General features: G+C 33.8%; 1 protein-coding gene across 2 annotated transcripts in view; it reads right to left on the minus strand.

The window, feature by feature from the left end:
• The window catches only part of LOC125052711 (CUGBP Elav-like family member 3-B), a 447,174-nt gene that overhangs the window by 388,508 nt on the left and 33,680 nt on the right, over positions 1-24,986 (minus strand). For both annotated transcript variants that reach the window (XM_047653702.1, XM_047653703.1), the window contains one exon: positions 6,589-6,671. In XM_047653702.1, the coding sequence (XP_047509658.1) occupies positions 6,589-6,671 (83 nt within the window). The remainder of the gene's footprint in view (positions 1-6,588; positions 6,672-24,986) is intronic.

Here is a 24,986-nt window from a genome sequence, read left to right on the forward strand (position 1 = left end):
TTATTTTAGTTGTAATTATATAGATTTGTAGGTATTTATCTGCTTCGTCAGAAAAACTGCGTTTTTTAATTTTTTATGCAAAATGTGTGATCCGAACCTCGTATACCCTAGTAACACAGGTTGTATTCACATCTTAAACTATAAATTGCTGTAGTAATTCTCCCGACTTATTAAAAACAGAATTCACGATCGGTACAGAGAATTTTAATTAAATTTTTCTCGACCGTAATCTTTTCTTTAAGTCATAACCTGAGCACACTGAATATAAATTGTGTCATTTCGCAAAACCCTAATGGAAAAGCCGATTAAATAATTCAGCTGAAAGAAACTTTGAGCCTATAACCGCATACATACGTAATAAGGTTCCATTGGTCTGAACTTCGTATATGAATGAAAAAAAGACGCTACATGATAACATTGTTTGGCAAAGATCCATGGGCAGCCTATATCCTATCATCAGATGGATTAATTATGAATCGCGCATCAGGTGCAATCAGGTGCCCACTGAATTATTTCTGGACCAATGCAACTTAGGGTCCTTCAAGAAAAGTGCGTCTTAAAAGGCCAGCAACGCACTTGCGAGCCTTCTAGCAGTGTGTCCATGGGCAAAGGCATCATTAGGTGGGTCCTTTTCTTTGAAAAAACATATGTCTTAGTATCTGAATTGTTCTTGATAAATTACAATCAGATATTAATTTTAGAGGGTTTCGAAAACAGAATTATTTAAATAAACTGCTACAAAGACAAGAAAGACAAATGTAGGAAACATTAGCACACAATAGGTGGATTTTTTTAATCGATATTTTGTTTTAAATAAAGCGCATCGTAAATCGTCTATTCGTATAAGTATTAACATAAGGGTAAAGTTTACCTGCCGAATTTAGCATTCACAACCCTTCCGAGGCCGTCATGTTGATGTATGGTAATGTTAAAACGTGAGTGGGGGGTCGAATTAGCCCCAGCTGATCCTTCAAGCTATTTATAAGGGTCGTTTTTATAAAACCTTTCTACAATATTTGATTGTTAACGCAAATGATGTCTTAAATCGTTGTTATTTATATTAGCGTATTACCTTATTCTTTATAGTCAAAAACTAAATAAAATATTAATTTAGGTTACTTTTGTAAATTTAAAAAGAAAATATTCATATTTACACTTACTGTCAGTCAAATCAAGGTTGTAGGATAGACGAAAAATCAAATTATAGACAAAAGAACGAAAGACTTTTAACGAAAAACGGATTCCTTTTGGAGGGTCAGAAACTTGTAATTTTAGCGTTTAATGCATTTTTGACGAGAATTAACAAATAATTTTTTTAATCTTCATTCTTAAGGCGATAAAATTAATGGATGATGTATGGAAACTATTACAACAGTTTATTAAAAAATTATCTTTTGAAAATTCGTTCGTTTGAAAAGCCACAAAAGTATGAAAATTTATATTAAATATGTATACGAAATAGTTACAATGATATTGTCATTATCTGGGCATCGTTTTATGTAAAATAAAATTAGCCCCACACGCACGAAGAATATAAAGTAGTGGATAATTTTATACCGACATTAAATTTTGTTAGGCGCAATCGCTTTATTCGCGCCGGCATGTACCCTAGCTGAATTTGGTACAAAAATGCTAATTTAATTTTGAGGGTTCTTATAAACTTACGTATTGCATGTTTTATCAATCAGCAATTGAAAAACCGTAATAACACTTAAGTGGTGATATATTTTTATAATAAGTTTAATAATAATAATGAAGTTTATTTGCCTATTTACAATATTGCACTACACACGCTTACCTGCTCACGTATTGCCCATCTTTGTGCGTACATCGCGGATAGAATATATATATAATAATATATATATATATATATATACATAAAGACTTTTGACTATATATACGTACTATGACTAAACTAAAGTAACAAACGAAATAAAACATACAAATAAGTTTAAAGTTTGGTCTAAAGGTTGTGGGTGACTCCAGAACTCGGCCTTCTGGCTGACTACTGTGAGAGGGAGAAACTGGAGCTAATCATCGCGGCGGACTCCAATGCGCACCACACGTTATGGGGTAACGCTAGTACCAACACTCGAGGTGAGGACATGCTTAATTTTATACTCAGCAATAACCTTATCTTGGCAAACAATGGCTCAAAACCAACTTTTATCAACGCGCGTTCGCAAACTATTATTGATTTAACAATGGTAACTGCTGGTCTGTCAGATCACATACAGGACTGGCACGTATCCAACGAGTTATCATGCTCTGATCATAGGTGGATCCGCTTTGCAATCAAAGGGGAGCTACCTAAACCTCAACCTAGACGTATACCACGGAGAACCGATTTGGTAAAATTTCATAGACTTATCAGCTCCGAGGTAGACAAACTATCGATACCAACCACCATAAATATACAAGACATAGACAAACATGTAAACAACCTAACGTCCCTACTCCTGACAAGCTATGAACGGTCGTGTCCCCTTACCATACCAAGATGGGGAGGGAGACATAACTGGTGGTGCCCCGAACTGGAGAGACACCGACGGAAGGTCAGGAAGCTGTTCAATAGAGCAGTGAACACACGGTTACCCACCGACTGGGACAAGTACACGGTCGCGAGAAGGCGATTCAAAAAACTTTTACGTACTAGGAAGCTGGAGTGTTGGAGACACTTCTGCACCAGTATTGGAACCAACAACCAGGCAACCAGGGTGAAATCATGCCTCTCCAGAGAGCCCAATCACTCGATCGGTTGTCTTAAAAAACCTGACAATTCATTTACAAAAACTGATTCAGAAACATGTGAACTACTACTGGCAACACACTTTCCGGGTTGCATAATTGCCAACGAACAGGCTTGGCAACCATACTCGGAGAGAGCCACCGACAGCTCAGACTGGCAAGTAGCTCACAAAATAATCACTAATGAAAAAGTAACGTGGGCAATCAACTCCTTCCTTCCATTCAAAGCGGCTGGTTTGGACGGCATCTTCCCAGGCCTACTAAGATGGAGTGGGAACCTAATAGTAGACTATCTTGTCTCTGTCTTCCGAGCCTGTATAGCCCACCGATACATACCCTTGAAATGGAGAGAAGTAAAAATCATATTCATCCCAAAACCGGGTAAAGAGGACTATACCCAAGCGAAGTCCTTCAGGCCTATTAGCCTTACTTCATTTTTCTTAAAAACGATGGAGAGGCTGGGGGACCTGGAGATACGCAGCCGGGTATCGCTATCCAAATTCCTACACCCTAATCAACATGCCTACAGTTCGGGCAAATCAACGGACTCATCACTCCACAGCGTCGTGTCTCGCATTGGCAACTCCCTGAAGTTAAAGCAGTCAACCCTTGGTGCATTCATTGACATCGAAGGTGCTTTTGACAAAACAAACTTCACGAGTATAACCAGAGCACTAAGGTCATGTGGAGTACCATCAACCCTTATAGAATGGGTAAACAACATGCTAAAACAACGAGCTATACAGTTCACGGTAAACTCCACAACACGAGGCATTGTCAGCAGAGGATGTCCGCAGGGAGGTGTTCTATCGCCGCTACTGTGGAACCTTGTGGTTAATGAACTAATCACAAAACTCAACGCTGACAATCTCTTCACTGTGGGATATGCTGATGACATAGCAATCTTGATATCTGGGAACTTTGAAAGCACCTTATGCGACCTCATGAGACGAGCTTTCAAAGTGATTGAGAGATGGTGCAATGAGCACGAGTTATCTGTCAACCCATCAAAAACAGAACTAATACTTTTTACCAACCGAAGAGTTCTTGGACCGTACAAACTTCCGAAACTCTTCAACACTGAACTCATTCTCAAGAATGAAATCAAGTACCTAGGTGTGATTTTGGACAGTAAACTGCTCTGGAACAAACATCTAGAACACAAACTAAACAAAGCAACGATCGCCTTTTATCAATGCAAAAAGATGCTAGGCGTGAAATGGGGCCTATCGCCTAAGATAACATTATGGATATACACTGCCATAATTAGGCCAATGCTTGCCTATGGAGCCCTTGTTTGGTGGCCCAGAACAGAACTTCAAACGGCAATTACCAAACTCGGACGCTTCCAGAGGCTTGCTTTGTCCGCTGCTAGCGGTTGCATGAAAACAACACCAACCGCAGCAATGGAGATGGCCCTGCAGATCTTACCCCTGGACCTACACATACAGCAGGAGGCAGCCCTGGCTGCTATCAGGCTTATGGTACTGGATCTATGGGGAAAAAATCACTACAGTACACACACAGTGATTCTCAACAGGGCAACAGAGTATCAACCTCTTATTGCTGCGCCCTGTGATAGAATCACTAACCAACTAATATTTAACAGGAAATATCATATACAACTGAGAGAAGAGGAACATGACCGGTCGACCGTGAATGAGCTACGTATATATACAGATGGATCCAAAACAGGGTCTGGCTCAGGCGCTGGCATATTCTCTCTTGATCTCAACATCAACATACACCTACCCTTGGGCACACAGAGCACGATCTTTCAATGTGAATGTGTCGCCTTAACCGAAGCAGCCAGAGCCGTGCAGCGGCTAGGGATTAATGACTTTTGCATTAAATTCGTATCCGACAGTGCATCCGTGCTGATGGCGCTCGGAAACAAAAAAACCAACAGCAAACTAATACTGGAGTGTCATGAAGCACTGGAGGCTATAACCCGAACCAATAGGGTTACCTTACAGTGGATAAAGGGACACAGTGGATCTCTCGGCAATGATGCTGCGGACGAGCTTGCGAGAAGAGGCTCCGGAATGATGCCTGCTGGCCCGTATCCGCTCCTTCCTCTGCCCTTCTCGCTGGTGCGAACCTGGATCCGCCAGAGATCCGCTGACCTCCAGCAACAACGATGGTCGCATGGTGCGGCCTGCAGACAGTCCAAAGTGGCTCTGCCAGCAGTAAACCCGCAACTGACAAAGCGACTACTTAACTTAAATAGAACCAACCTTAAAATAATGATAGGGACAATAACGGGTCATTGCCTCCTAAATAAACATCTTTTTATCCTAGGCGCGACAGACAGCCCCCTGTGCAGAGGCTGTTTCAGCGCAGAAGAAACAGTCACCCACGTAGTCCTGGAATGCGAGGCTGTGGCTAATCAACGTGAAAAAATCCTCGGAACGGTGAGGTCGCTCCGGGAAGCCTGTGAAGTGCCCAGGAGACTTCTGTGCTTCTGGAAGGAGCTAGGCTGGCTAAATTAGCCAGGACTCGTACGCACAACGGACCAACCACGAGTCTAATTGCGGAAAAAGGAGTCCTTCTACCCTAACCCTAACCCTAAGGTTGTGGGTGTGTGAGTAATGTGTAAGGGTGTGTAAACTAATTTTGAACAAAATTAATTTGAAGTATCATATGGATATAGATAACAAAATTTCTGTTGCATCGTAATCAAGGCGTTTTAGAAACTTAGAAACAGCCATTTTTTTTTATTTAAACTGAAAATATTTAAGAAACATTTATACTTTAATATACCTCAATAAGACTATAGTTCTTAAAATGTACGTAGTCTCCCAATTCACTTATTCTAAAGTAAACTAGCGGGTATCAAGTCTGCGTATACTTTTTAAGTATGGAACTTATGGTAATTAAAACAATTTAACATGGAACAATCGTCAGAGTTTCATTATTTCGTTAGATATTTACATTGTATACAGTGAACTCGAAACCATTATTTGGGACTTCAGTATGCGTGAGATACAGGACTAGAATCTGAGAAAAAACTCATAATATCAGTAGGATTAAAAATGCAACGAAACAAATGAACATTAACAACGAAAATAAAGTGATCTTAATAAATTCCCATAAGCTCGCGACCGTAAATTAACCAGGTGCAGCAAACAATTGGTCCGCAAAAATGATAAATACGTAACGCAGGTGCAACGGCACTGTTTGCTCGGTAATCGAGCGTTTTATTTATCGACGAATGTATTTATTTTTTAAACGACGTTTTATATGAACGATTGTTGTTTGCCTTTTATAGTTTCACTGTTTTTGTGTAGGTAATCGAATTTAATATATGTTTTCAATCAAAATTAATTTTCAGGATATTTTTATCCAATATGAGTAGCTTCATAATTGAAGCTAAGGAATTCATTTAATGTTCAAGCTTTAAAAATGAATATTTCCTTGCACTACAGCGGAGTTATTAAACAAAATATTGTACCTGGAAGATACCATTTTTTTTATAAATGAAGCTTAAGTTAATACTTTTTTGTTATACATATAATAATAAATATCTAATATATAAAATTCTCGTGTCACAATGTTCGTTCCCATACTCCTCCGAAACGGCTCGACCGATACTTATGAAATTTTATATTCATATTCAGTATGTCTGAGAATCGCCTACTATCTATCTTTCAAACTAAGTGATAAGGGATGTCCCAAATTTTTTTTTTATTCTTCGCAATTTGTTTTTTGTTTTTTTTATTAACACCTATTTTTTAATATTGTTGATAGTCATTTTTATTGAACTAAATTTTTTTCCTAGAAATAATATACATGGCATACAAACGTTTGCCGGGTCAGCTAGTTATATTATAAACTTACCCCTGGTAGCGTTCTTTTTTCATGGAGGGCTGTTTGTGCGCTCGAAGCGCTTTCCGGGTTGAAATATGTAAGGAAAGCGCACCCTGTTGACAAAATATGACAAAATTAACACCACATCAATGAATTAAATATATATAACTTCTAATATTATTTATATACATATTAAATATACAATTCAATCTGACAAAAAAATCAATTATTTAATTTGACGGATTGCGTACGTCTGTTTCGGAAGACAAAACACACGCATTGTTAGTGATAATTGGCAAAGGCAATATTATTTTGTATGGTTTTTACACGAAATAGTCGCAGTTTGCAGTTAGTGTATATGATTCTCAACACTAAGGCCGTGCATTCAAATGCCTTTTGCACACATTTTCCTTTCTGTATGGGCAAGTGACACTTATTTGTGTGGTGAAATAACATAGCTAAGAAATCGGCTTCGATTAAAATCGAATCTTCGCGCTCAGTATTCCTCAATAATGTCATAAATCTATTCAATTTTGATATATAAAAGTCCTAGTTCACCCTAAGACTTTGAATCTTAAACAAACCCCCAAATACCGCTAAACTCCCAAGTAATAACACCTAGTTTAGTCTTCGTAGCGTAAAAATTATATCGATTTTAGACTACGTTTCTAACAAGTGCAAGTCACGTTAAAAAGTTTAGTGCAACTCGCATTCGAGTCATGTTCGATGAAATATTGCACCAAAGACCGGAAACACACACGCGAAGGGAAATAGAAACATCTCTTAAATCGCTTAACTTTCCTGTGATTTAGGTTCTAGAAACCACTTTTTTCAAAGTTTAGTAAAGTCTGAATAAACTTGTCATAAAATGAAACTAACAGTAATTATATTCTAAGTCTTATCTATACCAATGTATAGTGACATATATAAATGAATAAAATATAAACATTAATATTAAGTTATGATTTAAACAAAAATTGAACAAATACAAATATTTTGTTATAATATATGACTTCAAGTTACAATTTTAGTGGGAACTCCCTTCAAATGCGTCCTCCAAGGAATCCCATTTTTTCTGATACCTGAGTTTTAGAAACATTTCTTCCTCCCCTTTGCGCAAGTAAGTCCTTTATGTAAGTAAAAAAAAATATTTTTACGCAGTCTACTCAACTCCCTAAATATCACAATTTGGCTTCGAACGTTGCGATAATGAACAAGTCAAAAGGAAAAGCAACATGCTTGAAACTATTCTTCAGAATGTTAACGACTATGCTAGATATGTAACATACGAAATTATGTTATGAAACTGTCGTGTACCTGTGATTGACCAACTCGCAGCACGTACTAAACGCAATTCCATTCATGCACTAAACCAATAGTGATGTAGCAATTAGCTCGCATTCCTCAGGGACAGGTATTTAGTGAACACGCCATTAGTATATTATTAGCTCCACAGATTCTAACGCTGGTGACGTGACTAATCGATGTGGAAACCAAGTTGGACTATTAAGTAATAACAATATGATCTTACAATTTTTAATTCTATGCATCTAAAGTCCGTAATTTTAATATACTAGGCATAACGGATAGGCTTTGTTAAAATCTTTTTTCTTAATATTTTTATCAAAATCTAGATTCCAACAGGGCATTACTTTGATAGTTTTTTACAAGTAGATCTGACACCACGTACGAATTATTTATAATTTATTTTTAAATTTTGATTTTGATTTGAAATTTTTCATTTAAATTTGCTATTAAATAGTACACAAGAACAGAGTGTCTGTAATATAATAGTGGCAGTAAGTAGTGTTATTGGACAATTTCTGTTGTTAGATATCCTTTTTAGTAAATGAGGTTAGTTTTAAATTAGTTAGTTAGGATACTTCGTAATGTTAAATTATGTCTTTGTGCAGAAAAAATTTATATAAAAATTGCCTCATATAACTTCAAATGTCATTGACCTTTCTTTATTCTCTGCTTCTGGAATAGAATATTCCAAAATCCCTAATTGTATTGCATCATTATACCATAAACCATATTTAAATTTCTAACTACCGTGCTAATAGCCTAATCTTCGACAGAAAAACCGTAATTAAACTCTAATTCGATGACCCATATAAGTGCAATAACATTTCGTAACAAAGGCGGATTTGCATCGCGAGTCAGCAATTAGAGTTGCTTTTATTTCCGGTCGCTATCTGATCCTGTCTGCCGCACCGTGCACGGTAGCCACTCGAATACGAATAGCTTGTTATGGCGAAAACCAGGAAAAAAATATAATTTGCTCGAGTGTAGAAAATAAATTCTCTAAAACTGTAACGGAAACAGCTTAATAACATTACATTAAAGAAGCATCAACAAAAGCAACTTGATATGGTGAAATCAGACAAAAAAGTTTTAATATAATTGATATTTAGATGATTTGTTTATAAGTGTCATATAAACAAACAACTTTATTTGACCAAAGATAAATACTTTAGAGCTAATATGGCATACATATAATTGGGACATTATTGATATTAAGGCATTGGACACTTTTTTGTTCGTAGATTTTGAACTTTCAAATGCTTTAGTTTTGTCAGTGTGTGACCGAGGTATAAAGAAATAGATTAGGTTCATTGTACAATAAACTACTACTCTATCTAATCAACAACTACTAATAACTACTCTATACAATTTTTCTAGGCCTAATTGATGAAAAGGCTATAACACGTTTTTCTTATAAATTAATCCACATACGCCATTGTTTTAGGGTGAGATAACCTATCAATGTATGGTTTTGTAGCAAGTTGGCTCTATATGAAAGCCTTGGTATTTTGTAACGAGCACAATACATGCAAAAGGTTAATATGTCGTTTCCATGTTCAAAGTCTATATTCAACAGAAAGCTTAAACGTAATAGTACGTTTAGCGAAAATGCGTTACTTATAAAGGTTTATTATTTTATTGTAAGGAACTGCATATGTCAAAATCAAGCCATTAAATCCCAAATGTTATACCAGTGATATAAATGATTTGTATAGTTTTTTGACGTGATAACGTCTTTAAAATCGTTTTAGTCGGGTGACATGTTCAGAAACTTGTGTCACACCAAAACCTCACGAGCGCGATCGCAGGTATAACGAGAGAGAGACGGACCGATCTCCCGTCTCTCTCACTCTAGCGGCATACAAACGAATGGAGATTTGTATGAATGTATGTATGAAGAAAAATGTATATCATAGTCGAATAAGTAAACTTGTCATTTTACACCCGAAATTTATCATCAAAAGTGTGAATAAAACGATAGATGTAATTTAAAATTTGAAAAAATTGTTATCTTCATTAATTCCTTACTTCCCAAAAACTTATATCACCAATAAGACGTTATCACGTAAACATCTCGATCGTAAACCTACTTTACAAACAACCAATATTTTGTCTACAGTGTATGTTGCATTTGTAGTTTATATCACGTTATCTTGTACGTTTTGACAATAAAATAAAATAAAAAAGTGGTAAAAGAGGCAACCCTTTAATTAGGTGTTACGAAAAAAAATAATTGTCATAAAATGATCTACATAGTGATCGCTCGTTTAGCTGGTATTTAATTTATATAATATATTAATATTGCACCACTACTTTTCTACAATGAATCAATGTGGCAAAAGCCCTTAATCTCACAGCGATGCAACCTGTATTAAATTATAATGATATTAAATTAATTCCCTCATAACGATACAGCCCGGGGCTCTTTAGCGATCTCTTTGAGAAATAACCAGCACCTCGGGGGTTTGATTAAAACAAGGTTTTAGACATGCTCCGTAAATTGAAGACGGTTTCGGTTCATTAAATTTTATGGTTAGGCTGCTTTATTCGCATATTTTTATCAAAGAAACCTTACGGAAAAGATCTTACGAAAAATGATTTATACTTGTCTTTGTAGTAGTACAAAGTAGTATTTTTAAATCATGAATTTCTAAAAAATTATATTCATAATATAATAGTGAGTAATATATTTCTATACACGGGTAACACAGAAAATGTTCAGAACGGCCAGAAACATTGCTCATGAAAACTTTTTTTTAATTTTAATTTTAGAACTCTTTGGTAATTTAATGTAGTATATTACATTCATTTGTCATTTGTTTTTGTGAATTGGCGGCAAATCTAAAACTCTTGTTACACGTGAAAATTAACCTAACGCGAGAAAATTTTCGGTCAATGATTTAGTATGACTTTCGTTGTGGGCTTACTCAACATCACCCACGTATTACTTAGGTATAAAAATCCAACTGTTATATCGCGTTCGTACAGACAGGGGACTTCATTTTATAATACATAAGGATATTAATATATCCAGGTATTGCTGGGTGAACAGGGTGGAGGTGGACTTGCTGTAGATGAAAGCCAAGTTGTTGCAGGAAGTAGCACAGGACAGGGAGTGGAGATAGTTTCTCGCCTCGGAGGCCATGATACATTTTGGGTCGCAGATCCAGCGGAGTGTGTGTGTAAACCAACCATAAATATTTATTAAAAAAAAAAGGTCACATATATTTTAATAATACTTAATTATAATTAATTTAAGTTAAATTCTAATTAAGTTTTGCTTTAAACTTATTTTACGAGATTCTTGTTTGTTTCCATACTTGAGTTGGTTCAACATCGTACAAAGTTTAGGTAAGTGTCGTACATAATTACTCATAGTAATAAGGTCAGATAATAATAACACTGTTCCTTTTATAAAAAAGGAAATTGCAGTCATTCGATACAAACATTTTCTTTGACTTATTGTGTTATAAATTATAAGTAAAAAATATACATATTAAAATCACTAATAATGAAATATATTATACTCGCTATTAATAACAGCTTTAAATTCTTTTATCGGTTTTTGATGATGTATCTAAGAGATAGGCAGAAAATAGTGGACCGACGCCTTTGATTTTTGGGTCGTACACGTGCTGGATTCCTTACCTTTCCTTCACCGTATGACCAAGTATAATGAGCATTTAGAAACCGTTGGTTTCTATCTCAATGCTAAACTAGGGATTGACAGTGTTGCGCCTAGCCTAAGCTAACCCTATGCTATTATGGAGAGTCGAAACATATATCAGAAAATCTTTATTTATTTTTATTTAATTAGCTAACGGCTTTTATAAAAACTAGAAAAAAAAAGTAAATATATTAACAAAGAATTGCTATGAACGGCCTACCTTACTAAAAACTACCCTAACGAACTGCTATCTTAATGAAGTATTCTTCATTATAAGTAATAATAAAAATAATTCAAATTTTTCATCAGCGTTGAAACAAACGAAATAAAAAACAATATAATCTAAAATATTTTGTTAACTTTTTAACAAGTACTCATTATTAATAATTATCTAATCTTAAAACCGTTTCGCGAGTTTTTCATTCACGTTCTTACAAACAAGTACTAATTTTATTTTATTATTGTTGAATTTTTATACTACACTTAGTAGAAAACAAACACTATATAAACTACGCTCTACATTATTACGTTAAGTTACTCAAAGACAGTTAAATTTATACCCACTCTCGGAAGACGAAGAAACTTGTAGTTTTAATCTTATTTAGTATAAAAGGGTAGTGTCAGTATCGCTTAGATGAATGAGATGGAGCTTAGTTGAAAAACTTTGCGGCAGAGATAAACAGCAATACCAGATTACTAGGTATACTAGTACTAGAGGTATAGTTCTGAGGTAAATACTATGCCATATTATAGTTAATAATGTGTTACAACTTTAATGACTTTAATTTAAATCATTTTCATGGTATTGCCTGTGACGTTTAAGATGGAAAGTATGAATCAAAACTAAACCCGTTTTTGTTTGCTAACCTTTTATGTATATTATATTATTATATTATTATTATATTATATAATATTATTATATTATTATTTAACCAGTATGCGTTCTGTCCCGCTCTAACGCGCTCATACGCGTTACGTCATCGTGTGTTAGGATTTTTCGTTACGGAATTTCTTAATTCGGTCGCCACGATCAAAGCCCGCGATAAAATCTATGCAATAGCTTAAAAAATGCTCGGTCACCTGAAATTCGTTATAAAGAGTTTACACGGTATATCTAGATCATATGCTTCTGCATGCTTTAAATGTATTATGCGTCTATAATAATATCTTTGTAATGCTTATAGATACGTACATATATACTATGTAATATGTATAAAGTCTATGAACGTAATATTAGGATATTTTAAATGTATTACGGAGTATCTCGCCCATCCCTTCGTGTATTCATTTGACTTAATTAAAAGTGACGTCTTATTTTACCTTCGTTAAAATCTAACTGGTTTTAATTACTACACATTTATAACAGAGGCTCTTTTAATGTATAGGTAAAGAGAGCTTTAGCCAAAAGTTATCAGCATGCATATAAACAAATTTAAAAGCACATCAATGAATTCATATTCCATGTACATTTTTAATATAAATGAGGTCAAAAATGTATTTATTTGGAATAAAAGATAAAAATAAATTTAAAGCACATAAAAACCATTAGGCCTCAACATTTTCTATATGATTCAATTTAATTAAACATATGAAATGTTACTTATAATACTATTCAAGAATAAAGTAGTAATACGTGTTACGCTTTATTCAAGTAGTTGAGATTTTTGTTCTAATGTAATCCATATTTTTTTCGTGCATATAAAAACTCTATTTTAGAGTTGGAACATTTATCTCACAAGGTGATGTAACACGACAAAACTTGTGCATATAAATTGCGAAGTGGTCAGAGTTCAGGACGAGAAACTTGTGTTCTGTGTCATTATGTACAGTTTAAGCATCGTGTTTTCTATATTATACGATGCTTTTGGAGAAACTGTAATTATGGCTTTTGATAATTAGACTAATGATCTCCCAGTAGCCTTCAGAAATTTAATATATGTAAAAAGAACATTTTAATAAGACAAAGCCGTAAAAATATACTAAATTCTTACAGTTTCAAGCCGGTGTTGTTAGAAAATATGTATAAAAGTTTGTTATCCTGGTTATGATGTCTGTTTTTTTTTTTATGGCAAGATTCAAGATTTCAAGTATAAGATTTTTATAATTCGTGCTTTTTTTTTTGCCTTAGAAATTCGACCATGAGAGGACATGGTACATGGACATGTACGTTTTGGCACTCGCCCGGTACCGCACAACCCTCCCAAAGGCCGACAACAAATTTAAATTAAATTAAAACTTGCCCTCGAACCGGGAATCGAACCCGGTACCCCTCACCTAGCTGCCACCTTATAAGACCGCTAGGCTATGAGGCCCCTATGATGTCTGTTATATATAAGAAAAGTGGTAACCATGGTAACAATATAAAAATGGCGGACAAACCACTATATCATAGCATTTTATCAATTCAAGTATTTTGTGAGATTAGCGTGTTCAACCTAACAAACAATCTCCTAAGCTTTATAATACACATATAGATATAAATTTATGAAAGAGACCGATTCATACGACCATGCATATATTTAAATGCGCATAGGTTTCTGTATTTCCTATAACAATATTGTTATATGTTATTAAGTCCAGACGCGACACACAACTATATTATTGAATTTTGCTTTACGGTTAGTTTCTTGAGTCGACTGGTAAACAATGAATTTCGTATTTTATTTCGTTAAGCAGAAGTTGAGAATTGTTAGAGTCATTCGGTTCAATTGCTATTGTACTCGGGATTTTTCTTTGAAACGTTATTGCCAAGTTATGTATTTCAATTCAATTATATTGAATATAATAATACCCTATTCTTAGAAATAGAAAGGTAGGTGTTGCGATTATTAAACGTGATATCAAAAAATTATATTTGCTAAACTAACTTTTATTGACTTTTAAAATAAAACCTTAATAATTCTAATGGTGCTGAAACTGAAACCAGCTTAGGTACCGGTGTTACCGATATATATATGGCACTCTCTAGAGGATGACCAGCGGAAAGCAGCTGCCGGCAAGTGGAACAGTATAGGAAGCAGATGAAGATTCTCGTGTTGAGGGCCAAGAAACATTTAGGTCGCAGAGCCAACAGAGTAAGTGAAACGTAAACTTTAATTATTGATAAGTCCTAAATAAGTTTTATTATAGCGTTAACACAATTTGACGCAGTGACAAATTGATACTTTGATAAATAGTTTTATTGAAAAGTTTTGCTTTTATGGCTTAGTTTCACCTTATTCATAAAGTCTACTTTTATGTATTAATCATAATAATTATTATATTCTGTAGTATCGTTTAATATACATATCTTAGGAACCTAGAATAAGATATTCGTGTCTTAAACGTATCGGATTTTGCCAGACTTAAGTTACCCAGGAGTTTATAATTTGCTATTATTTAAAAAAAAAACATATCAAAGCTAACGTCTTACATTAAAAATATTGCATTTGGTGTGTTATCTGAATGTTTAATAATGAATAATGCTAAATTAATTATTAAACCAAATAATTATTAAACCAAAATCTAGAATTTAAATTGCTCCCTTTAATTACGTAAAAGCGTTAAAACAAGCGTTAATATGAGAGTAGTGATGAGTGTAATGACTTGGCCCACGCCACCATAATTAGTGCGTTGAGTACAAAGTGTGACAAAACACTAGCACATACTAATTGTCTACTATTTTGGTAATTATTATTTCAGTTGTTGCTAGGCAAATGATTAAAACACATTTACACTTTATTGCACATTACAATAATTAAAAAGTAAAATAGAAATACATTGTTAAATTATTTCTTTTTTACATTCTAGATGGGGAAATATATGTATCCTATAAAGAAAGGCACAATCACCTACTAAAACCACCTCGAGTAGTTCTTTATCAAAGATATCAGTTCTAGAAAGTCGCGTCGTCTATCTATATCAAGGTATCTGTCAACCGTAACAATTTTAGTAAACTAATATATCTCTTTTCAAACACAAATCGTATTCAAAATACCTACTTAGAAATGAATCTTTTATAGTAACACACTGATACTGTGTACTGGACAATAGTTTAATTTTATACATCCTTATTTTACACGACAGCTACAATTTTACATGTAACAGAGTCAAAACAGCACAGCACAAAATCGATTATTCTCATACACGTTTCCATTTTCAATTAACACTCGTATAATAAAATACGCGCTTAATTAAATGAATCCAGGGTTATTTATGTGTTCAGCCGTAACGGATAATCCAGATCATAAAATCGTACTAAAACGTACAATTAAGACTAATATGATCTGCCGTTTAATCCCTTCGTTGCACATTATACCTATTTAACAGGATTCACGGACACAGTTATGAGTCCGGGGCCTAATCCCCGGATAATTGTTGTCCGACGAACGCCTAGAAAGTTAGCGGCCGTAATTACGCCGAGTGGAATGTCCGGGATTGCATCTCAGATTCGTTACACGAGCTGGCTTAGGCAATCCGATTAGGGGTAATTGGAAAAAAAATATCCTGATTTAAGATTAAAATATTCCACTGCCTAACTTTTAACCATATTAAGGTACGGTTTTTAGCTTAATATTATTAAATTATATTAAGTTTATTTATTACTAAGTAACCTTATTTGTTAACCTAACCAGGCTATATCTTGCTATATTACTTTTGAGTTAAATAAGCTAATGTAGGTATATATTTTTTGGGCTGTACATTTTTTGCAAATGACATTGCTTGAACACAATTAGGCTAAGTGTACGTTCTAAGGACTGCAATTAAATGTATTGAGAATAAACTGTTTTAAAAATAATTTTAAAAAGCAATAGTGAGTAAAGTATTAGTTATAAATAATGATTGTTATACCTCAGTCACGTGACACAACCGGTCACATATTAGTCGGATCGATGATACTTGTAATAATACCGTCTGACTTAAATTTCGTTGGCGACTGTTTGTGTAAATTTAAAATGATAATTAACACGCAAAACACTTGACGTTTTTATACAAGCATAGTACGTCGTAGGGACTGGTGCGACGCCATCTTGCCTAGAGAAGCGTTTTGGCGGGGACTTGAAATTGTGAATCACTAATTTGCCTTTTCTAAATCTAATACTTAAAAATTAAAAAATTGTGTAAGTTCTAAAGTCACTAATGAATAATATGAAATGGTTTATAAATCTCATCAAGTACACCTTGACATGGAAGTTTTATTATTCGACTATATTTTCTTTTCAAAAATATATTTACCACAATTGGCTGGTTTATTTTCTATTATAGTGTGGATTTATTATGATTATAACGATAATATAAGAGTAGTAACAATCAAACATGACCAGTCTGCCAATGTACGGAGATATATCCAGCTGAGTTAGCACGATGACCACTAGTTCCGGGAGTATATCGATGTTTGGTTGGCTTATCAATTATTACAGCAAAAGCAAGTAAATATTGAAATAAATAATTATTATAAAAATACAATTTCTATACAGGTTACGTTAATGTTTATTTTAATATAACTAGTTTTCTTGATATGCAATGAGTATTTCATATCAATTAATAAATGGAGAAAATTAATCGTCATAGTAATGTAATTATACATATATAATTCAATAAAACGTAGTAAATGCTCTCCATAATCGTGTTAACGAAATTTGATTCGAAATATTGTAGAATTCGTATAAAATGTTACACAAACGAATATAACATTTAAAATTTATGAACGTCAAAGATACCCACAGTGTGGGAAAGTTTACCGGTACCGGCGGAAACTCGGTATGATTTTACCAAATCTAATTTACAATAACTCTCCAGACGACCGCAAGAGGTATGCACGAAAGAATTATTTCACAACTTTCAGTATCTAAAATATAATAATTTTCGTATATTTATAACTCGCGGTTTATTCCAGTGATATATTTCGTGACTGAAAAAGAAACACACTGGGAAGAGCTGTTTTAGGCTGATTTAAATACCTTTTTACATACTCTATGTACAATTAAATGAATATTTACTTTGTAAAGTATTATTTATACAATTTTGTATTATTGTGAATGTGAAGACTACGTGGATCATTGTTTTTTATTTATTGAATCCTTTTCTCAGTTTTAGTCATAGTCTGACAGTTTGAGTAATTTTTGCGGCCTACCCAAATGTCTTGTCTTTGGACTTGACAGGTCCACTCAATCTGTGTGGTTCTTTCCTCAAAAGACCATTTCAGACAACAATCTACATGGTAGAGACTGTGACCTCTGAGTTTGTTTCGGCGTTTCTTCTCAGAGTAGTCAGATAGGAAACGTCGATCTCATCTAGTTTAAAAAAAAAAATGTTTGACGTGTAAAAGTGTTTGTAAAAACCTACTTACAGAAATAAATCATTTATCATTTATTTAGGTAACGTGAATTTTATAGAAATTACTAGCTGACCGGGCAAACGTCGTTTTGCCATGTATATAATTTATAATAAAAAAATAGGGGTTAATTGTAGAGGGGTGAAAATTAAGCGTTGTATGTATTTTGGCATGTTGTATCATAAAAAAATAAAAACAAAAAGTTTTGTCTAAAAATAAAAATAAAAATTAGGGGTGGACAATGGTAAATTGTAAGGGTACAATTTAGGGGGATGAAAAATAGGTGTTGTCCGATTCTCAGACTTACTGAATATGCACACAAAATTTCATGAAAATCTGTCGAGCCGTTTCGGAGGAGTTTAACTACAAACACCGCGACACGAGAATTTTATATATTAGATTATGTCTTCCCCAAAACCATACATTCATAGATTTTCTCATGTCGAATGTAAGACGTTATCGTTATGACAACGGATTCAATAAATTTCTATCGATACAATTAGGCCCAACTCTATATCCAGCCTAATGGAACCACGTGAATCAATAACTGCTGACCATCTCATTACAACCCAACATTCAATCAAAACGCGACATGTGATATTCACCTTTCGAACTCCGAGTTACGGGTCGTTTTCCCTTGAAACGTTACAGATGATAGAGCTTTTAATCGCGCCGGCTCTAATAAAAGTGTCAAACTGCTATGCCTTGCGAGAGAAAACATCGAACGCTTTATTGACTATTACCAATAAAATAAAAAGGATATGGGACAGTATCCTCGCGATATGACATCACGGGGCGTTTAGAGGTCGTTGCGAAAATTCAGATTTTTCCTGCGTCGCTTTTATAACCTCTCTTAATATTTGTATGGGGTAGTGTTTCCAGTACAAACATTAAGATTTTTTTTTTCGTAAAGTATATGTGCTGCATTGGAATATGAAGTCAGTGAAGTACATAGCTATGTTATTGAAAATTCAAAATGCAAGTTCTACTTAAAAGCTCTAAATAAGGTAAGGTACTAATTATTCTAAATCTTGTAAATTAATTTTATTATTTTGAACCCGTATAGTGTATAGTTATCTTTTTAGATAGATATTTATAGTATCATTGTATAGGCTAAATCTTTATTTATTGAACAAAGGAAGTCGTGTCTAAAAGCTAGTTTGGATATTTCTCAAAGTAGAGCACGAAATTCATTAACGAGGTTGCCATAAACGAAGTAAACACATACTTTTAAAATATTGTGAATATTTCAAGCTTATTCCATAAAGTTTAACACACTAACGCTTTTAAAAACAGGCTTCAAAAATGACATTTAAAAATACCCCGGAGTTTTTATATAAAATTGAAGTGCTTTAATTTAGCGGAGGCTTTTGGGCGTTTAAAAGGCCCATCAAGTGAGACTCAAAGCTGTGCTCCGGTGAATGCACAATTTATAGATTTAATAATAGCTGTATGAAACATTAAGAGGTTGAAAGCTTCAAAGAATTTCGTAATTGGCAAGGTTTATATTTATTTTGTCATAGGTCAAGGTATTTCCACAGTCATATTAGCAATTTACAAATGTACCCCCAGAATTTAAAATATTTATATTATAATTTATGTGTCCCGTAATTTTCCCCACTTTTATGTTTCGTGCCCACAAACTTTTATTATTGAACCGTTATTCAAAAATATGGCTTATACAATCTGGGTTTAACACAATTATTAAATGTTTTTGGAAAATTAACTTGACACCCATTAATACACTTATTACTTACATTGGTTAGATGTCATTAAACGTGACTAGAATATTTAATTATAGACAAATACTTATTACACCATAAACAAGTTTTAGTTATACTCTGAATGATCTATACATAAAATTATATAAAGAGGTAAGTTTATTCAATGTCTATACGCTCACGAGTTTTCAGGGATTCAATTCAAACAAAACATTTGAATATAATTAATGTCAACGTCAACAGCGTACATAAAAAGTCATCAACATGTAGATTATTTCATATTATTTGTAGCTGCATACATCACATAGCGAACATTCATTTCCTTCCCATTGTTCGTTTAAAGTCCGCGTCGCTTGACCTCAATAGATATTGCATAATTAAAAATCGTCTGCTCTCTTATAGATCCTTGAGTGGTTTTAATCGAAGGCTTTTGTTGTGGTTTCTATTAGCTGTCTTGTTCTAAAGTAGGTTCTTAGACATTACATCATTTGCAAAGTAAACCTTTTTGCTGAAATAAAAATTTGAAATGCATACCATTGTTAATGGTTTTGTTATATGACTTGAAGATTGAGACTTAGCAACCAGTCACTGAAAAATCTTACATGTTTACATTTCAGTAATAAATTAATTAAATCTAAATGCAAACCAAAAGCTTTTAACTAACTATAATGATTTGTGTTATAAAATGTGTGAGTTAAAGCTCCGAAACAATACGGATGTATGAGTGTTTATTTCTTCTTAAAGATTCGTTGTTTATGGTAGTCAGAAGTGAAAAAAAATAAAAATTCTAATTCTGAATATTAGAGTGTATTTGCAAGACGAAGGATTGCAGGCAATTTTAATTTTGTCACATAATTTTTCGTCAGCGAGTAGGTGTTTACAGGGCCGAACTGGCTTCAACATGATAAATGATTGCAATTTAAAATTTATAATCCGTCAGCGTCGCTTGGACATTTTCAAAGAAAGCTTCAGCGTGTTTTAGTTTTTCTTTAATAATGAAGTGGAAAATGATGAATGAGCTTCAACAGAAGAGAGCTTAGTAGGTTTTTTAAATCTTATTATATTACGTTCAGTAACTGACGCCTTGAGTATTAACAGACAAAGTAAAAATGGCCAGGTTATGGGAATATAAGAGAGAATTATGACTATTTAAAATTATTGGTTGTAAATCAACATAATTTAATTAGCAAAAATACAGTGCAATAAGTCAAAATGAATCATTTTTCTCAATATATTTAAATATAATTATTGTTGTTATCTTCGGTGTTATCATCTTTTATAGTATACTTTTATGTGGTCCGTGAAAATAGTAATATTAAAAATTAAATTCAAACGAGTAATTAAACACGTTGCATACAAACAATGAGGTTTAAAATATTTTTAATCAGGAAAAACACGAAAATTGAAGCCTAAAAGCCTCATGTTAAAACATTTTAAGTTCAAATATTTTGGGGAATATTGGAAATTCTTTCGGCGCACTTACCTGCCGAATAAATTTATTGTCGGGAAAGTAATTGTGCTATAATGAAACTTTTTAGCCCCCAGCTGTTGTATAAAAACCAATTTTAAAACTCTATAATATAGCAATTTAAAAGAATGAACTGAGATAATATGAGAATATAGTCAATAAATAAATAACAAAAATTAATTCGTGACGTTTCTAGATAATAATACAAATCCAGTGGCACTACAACTCATGTTGATTCTTGGCCTCAGTTTTCATCTCTTTCTATGATCATTTTATTTGCATTATTGGGTCTCAGACAAGTCACTTTGCTCAAAATCGCCTTCACCGAATGATCTAGTGTTAGATTTTTTAGTAGCTCATCTGGTGTTTATTGATACCCCTTAGACACTCTCAATGCCAGAGGGCTCGCATGTGTATTGCCGGCTTTTTAAGAATTTGTACGCTCTTTTCTTGAAGGAACCTTAGTTGAATTAGTTCGGAAATACTGCAGCAGGCAGTTGGTTCCACATCGTGGCAAATCAGCCTTAAGTAACGCTTCGTTGTGGAACGACGGACGTCGCATATTATGTACATAAAATACACATCAGTGATTCAAACGCATGTCCTCAGATTTGAGAGTCTCTTATATGCAGACGAAGTCACAGATTTGAGCTAAAATGTACCTAAGTATCTCAATTCAACCGGCGCCGCAGAAAAAATACAAAAAAGAAACTATCCAGCTCCGTGTTTCACTAATGCAAATGTAGTCACTTTTAATTATTCAAGGAGGAAAAAGTTCTTAAAAGTTATCCTAAGCAAGCCGGCTGAGAAAACATTATGTAAATGAGATCCGCGCCATGATTAACTTTGAGACTGTACCGTGTTTCACTTAGCCCTAATAAACATACGATAATGAACACTATTGGAAACGATTATCGGATTAACCGATTAATACAAGCAATATCAAAAATAAATTTAATACATAATTAATACATCAAAAACGTTGATTTTGTCATGGCGGAAGCTACTTCTTGTCTGGGCATTCATAAACAATGGTGCTACAATCTTTTAGGTCTGGGCCTCAGATTTTGAATCTGTTTCGAGATCATTTGTTTTATTCTGATAAACCTACCTAGATCACCTAAATTAGCTTTCTGCGCCCGACACACGCCATCGACAACTAACTAAACATTTCTTTAAACTGTAAACTGTAGACTGAATTTTGAACTGATTTTTCTGAATAAGTTTACAGGCTGCTTTATAATGAGCTCAGCCTTGCGATTCTGTAACTCACTTTTCGAACTCGCACAGCGGTTTTCGCAGCGGCGGTCGCACTCAAATCAGTCGTGAAGCAGTCATTTTACGATTTTGCATTCTGATAAACAATAAACTACATGCTCCCTTCGTATCAAAATGCCAAATCGATTCGAAAAGTGAGTTACAGAATCGCAAGGCAGATCTAAAAACAACAAAATCTCAGATTCTCGTTTTCACCGATGTTAACTAAAACACACTTTTATTATTTATTTTAATTTCAGCAGTAAGTCCGTTGTGCTTACATTATTTAAATAATGTGTAATTTTTTACGAAGATCGAGTCAGTAATATTTTGTTTATCGTACAGTTAGAATGAATGAATTAGAATTTTCATGACTATGGTTTTTTTGAGGTTTATGGCTAATTTAAGACAGACAAAAGCCAAGACTATAGGTTAAAGCGTCACTTCGTATAAATACAATTGAAAGTTAATGAAGTACAGTTTGCCATACCCCACGTTTTTAAACCACATTTTGTAATACCAATAAAAGAGCTCTCGTACATTCGTATCGCGAATATGTGGACAGCGGGACCGGGATGTGAATTTAATATCTGTCAGGGACACCGAGGAATGATGATCGCGCTGTACTTGCTAAGGTTTACCAACATAATACCAACGATATTAAAAACATAATACCTCCTGACTTCAGATAGGAATGAGTGAATATAAGTTTTAAAATATTATAAATTCATAGTATTGTCCTTTATTGACATAACTTTTACACATTTAAAGAAAACACTTTTTTACCGGATTGAATGTAAATAGAGGACACCGTGAGCCATTTCAGCCAAAACCCTTCTACATCTTTTAGTCGATACCAACTCCGGGGAAATAAATACAGATAATACATCTTTTTCTACAGCTGTGATACTTTTTGACATTCAACACCTTTTGCCTTCAGTCACCGTGACCACGCACGCTGTAAAGCACGCGAAACGTCGGATAATTTTAAAATTATGTAAAATAATTGTAAATTTATAATAATACATATCTTCAATCCGGTAAAAAAGGGTTTTGATTACAAATTCATTTCAGAATTCCTAAGTTAGCGCTTTCGCCAACCGTTGTATCAAAGTTTCATATATATAGAAAATAATACAATATTTATTTTTATACGAAACCTTATTAACGCGATCAAACGAACGGGGCGTTGTTCGGATCGTTTATGTATAATTACAAAGGTAATACGTTACATTGCATATTTGAATTTCGAATATCAATTTTTTCGCTATACTTATACAAAAAAGCTCATTCTGTAGAGCGATAAGTGACGGTTAAGCCTTCAGTATTCTCAGAGCAAAAATCATAGTGATATAGTTGTTCAGTCGTGCTGCTTCGAGTCAAACATTACGCGATAGTCAATAGTTTAAATTATATACTTTAGCGAATAAGAGTTTATAAGACTATTAAATATACCATAACTACCTTAGGAAATTAATATTAAAAGGCTTTATAAAAACGTTAAGATATAATGAAACCTAATAATAAAAAATATTCTCCAAATCATCGTTAATAACAATCTGATTATTGTATAGTGATTATTCTTTATTAAATAAGTACATAATTTTATTTAATAAAGAAATAATCATAATCATAATAAATTTTATTTCCAACCTGGTTACTACCACAAGAAGATTGTAAAAATTCACAATTAATACAAGCATGACAAAATCCTTGAAAATATCTTCATATCAATTAAATGGCACACAATATCATCAAAATAATAAAACGCCTTATCTCCCAACTCGGCCCTCCCGGCCCGATTCTCCCCACACAAGGGGTGATTACCCCTTTATTGTTCCCCAAGCGGGCCCTAATGCACGACACTATTAGACTAGATGCCAACTAATGCGCCCAATGTCTTTTTTATAACGAACTTATTGCTGTTTAGGTGTGTCTAGGCTTGGCATCCTTTTATGACGTCATGACGCTTTTTAATACACTTAAGGTGGTTGTAAAATTTCCTATTTCTGGCGTTGTGTGCTATTCTCTATTATCTTAATATGACTCGTGTGTTGTAGGTTATGTTTTTTATTGTGAACTATCATCAAACTCTCTCTCAAACACTTTTTAATAATAATGATCTTATAGTTCTGATCTTGTAGTAGTTATTCTGTACTATATTTTTCTATTCCTACCAAATGTAGATGCAGCAGCAAAATAAATCAAAGTAACGGTACTGGTAACACAGTTATTGACAGAGCACGGTGGATTCTCATCGTAGTTTCCCAGATTTAAGGGTAAACTAAATACAGCCTATCCTTGCAATAATACAGATGTACATTACATACAAGGAATGGTACATGTCCTGACTGTATCCAATATATTGGTATTAATATAACCTGTATTGTATTGTACACCGTACAGATTATCAAAATAGACCCAACAGAAACTACCTTCAAATAAATATTGTTAAATAAAAATTTAAGAGACACCTTTCTACAATTAGCTGTCAGTATAATACCGTTAACAAAAATAAGTAATATTATTTATATTTATAAATACTAATTACAACCTGTTCAGACACACTGACCCCATCCCATCTACATGGTACCAACAACAGATCTGGTGCGGCTTGTGATGTGCCTCAAAAAGTTTAAGCATGCAAATACAGGGGTCCGAATATGATTTTGTCCCATTCGGTGTCGAGATCTT

This window comes from Pieris napi, chromosome 9, assembly GCF_905475465.1.
Source record: "Pieris napi chromosome 9, ilPieNapi1.2, whole genome shotgun sequence".
Taxonomy (NCBI): Eukaryota; Metazoa; Arthropoda; class Insecta; order Lepidoptera; family Pieridae; genus Pieris; species Pieris napi.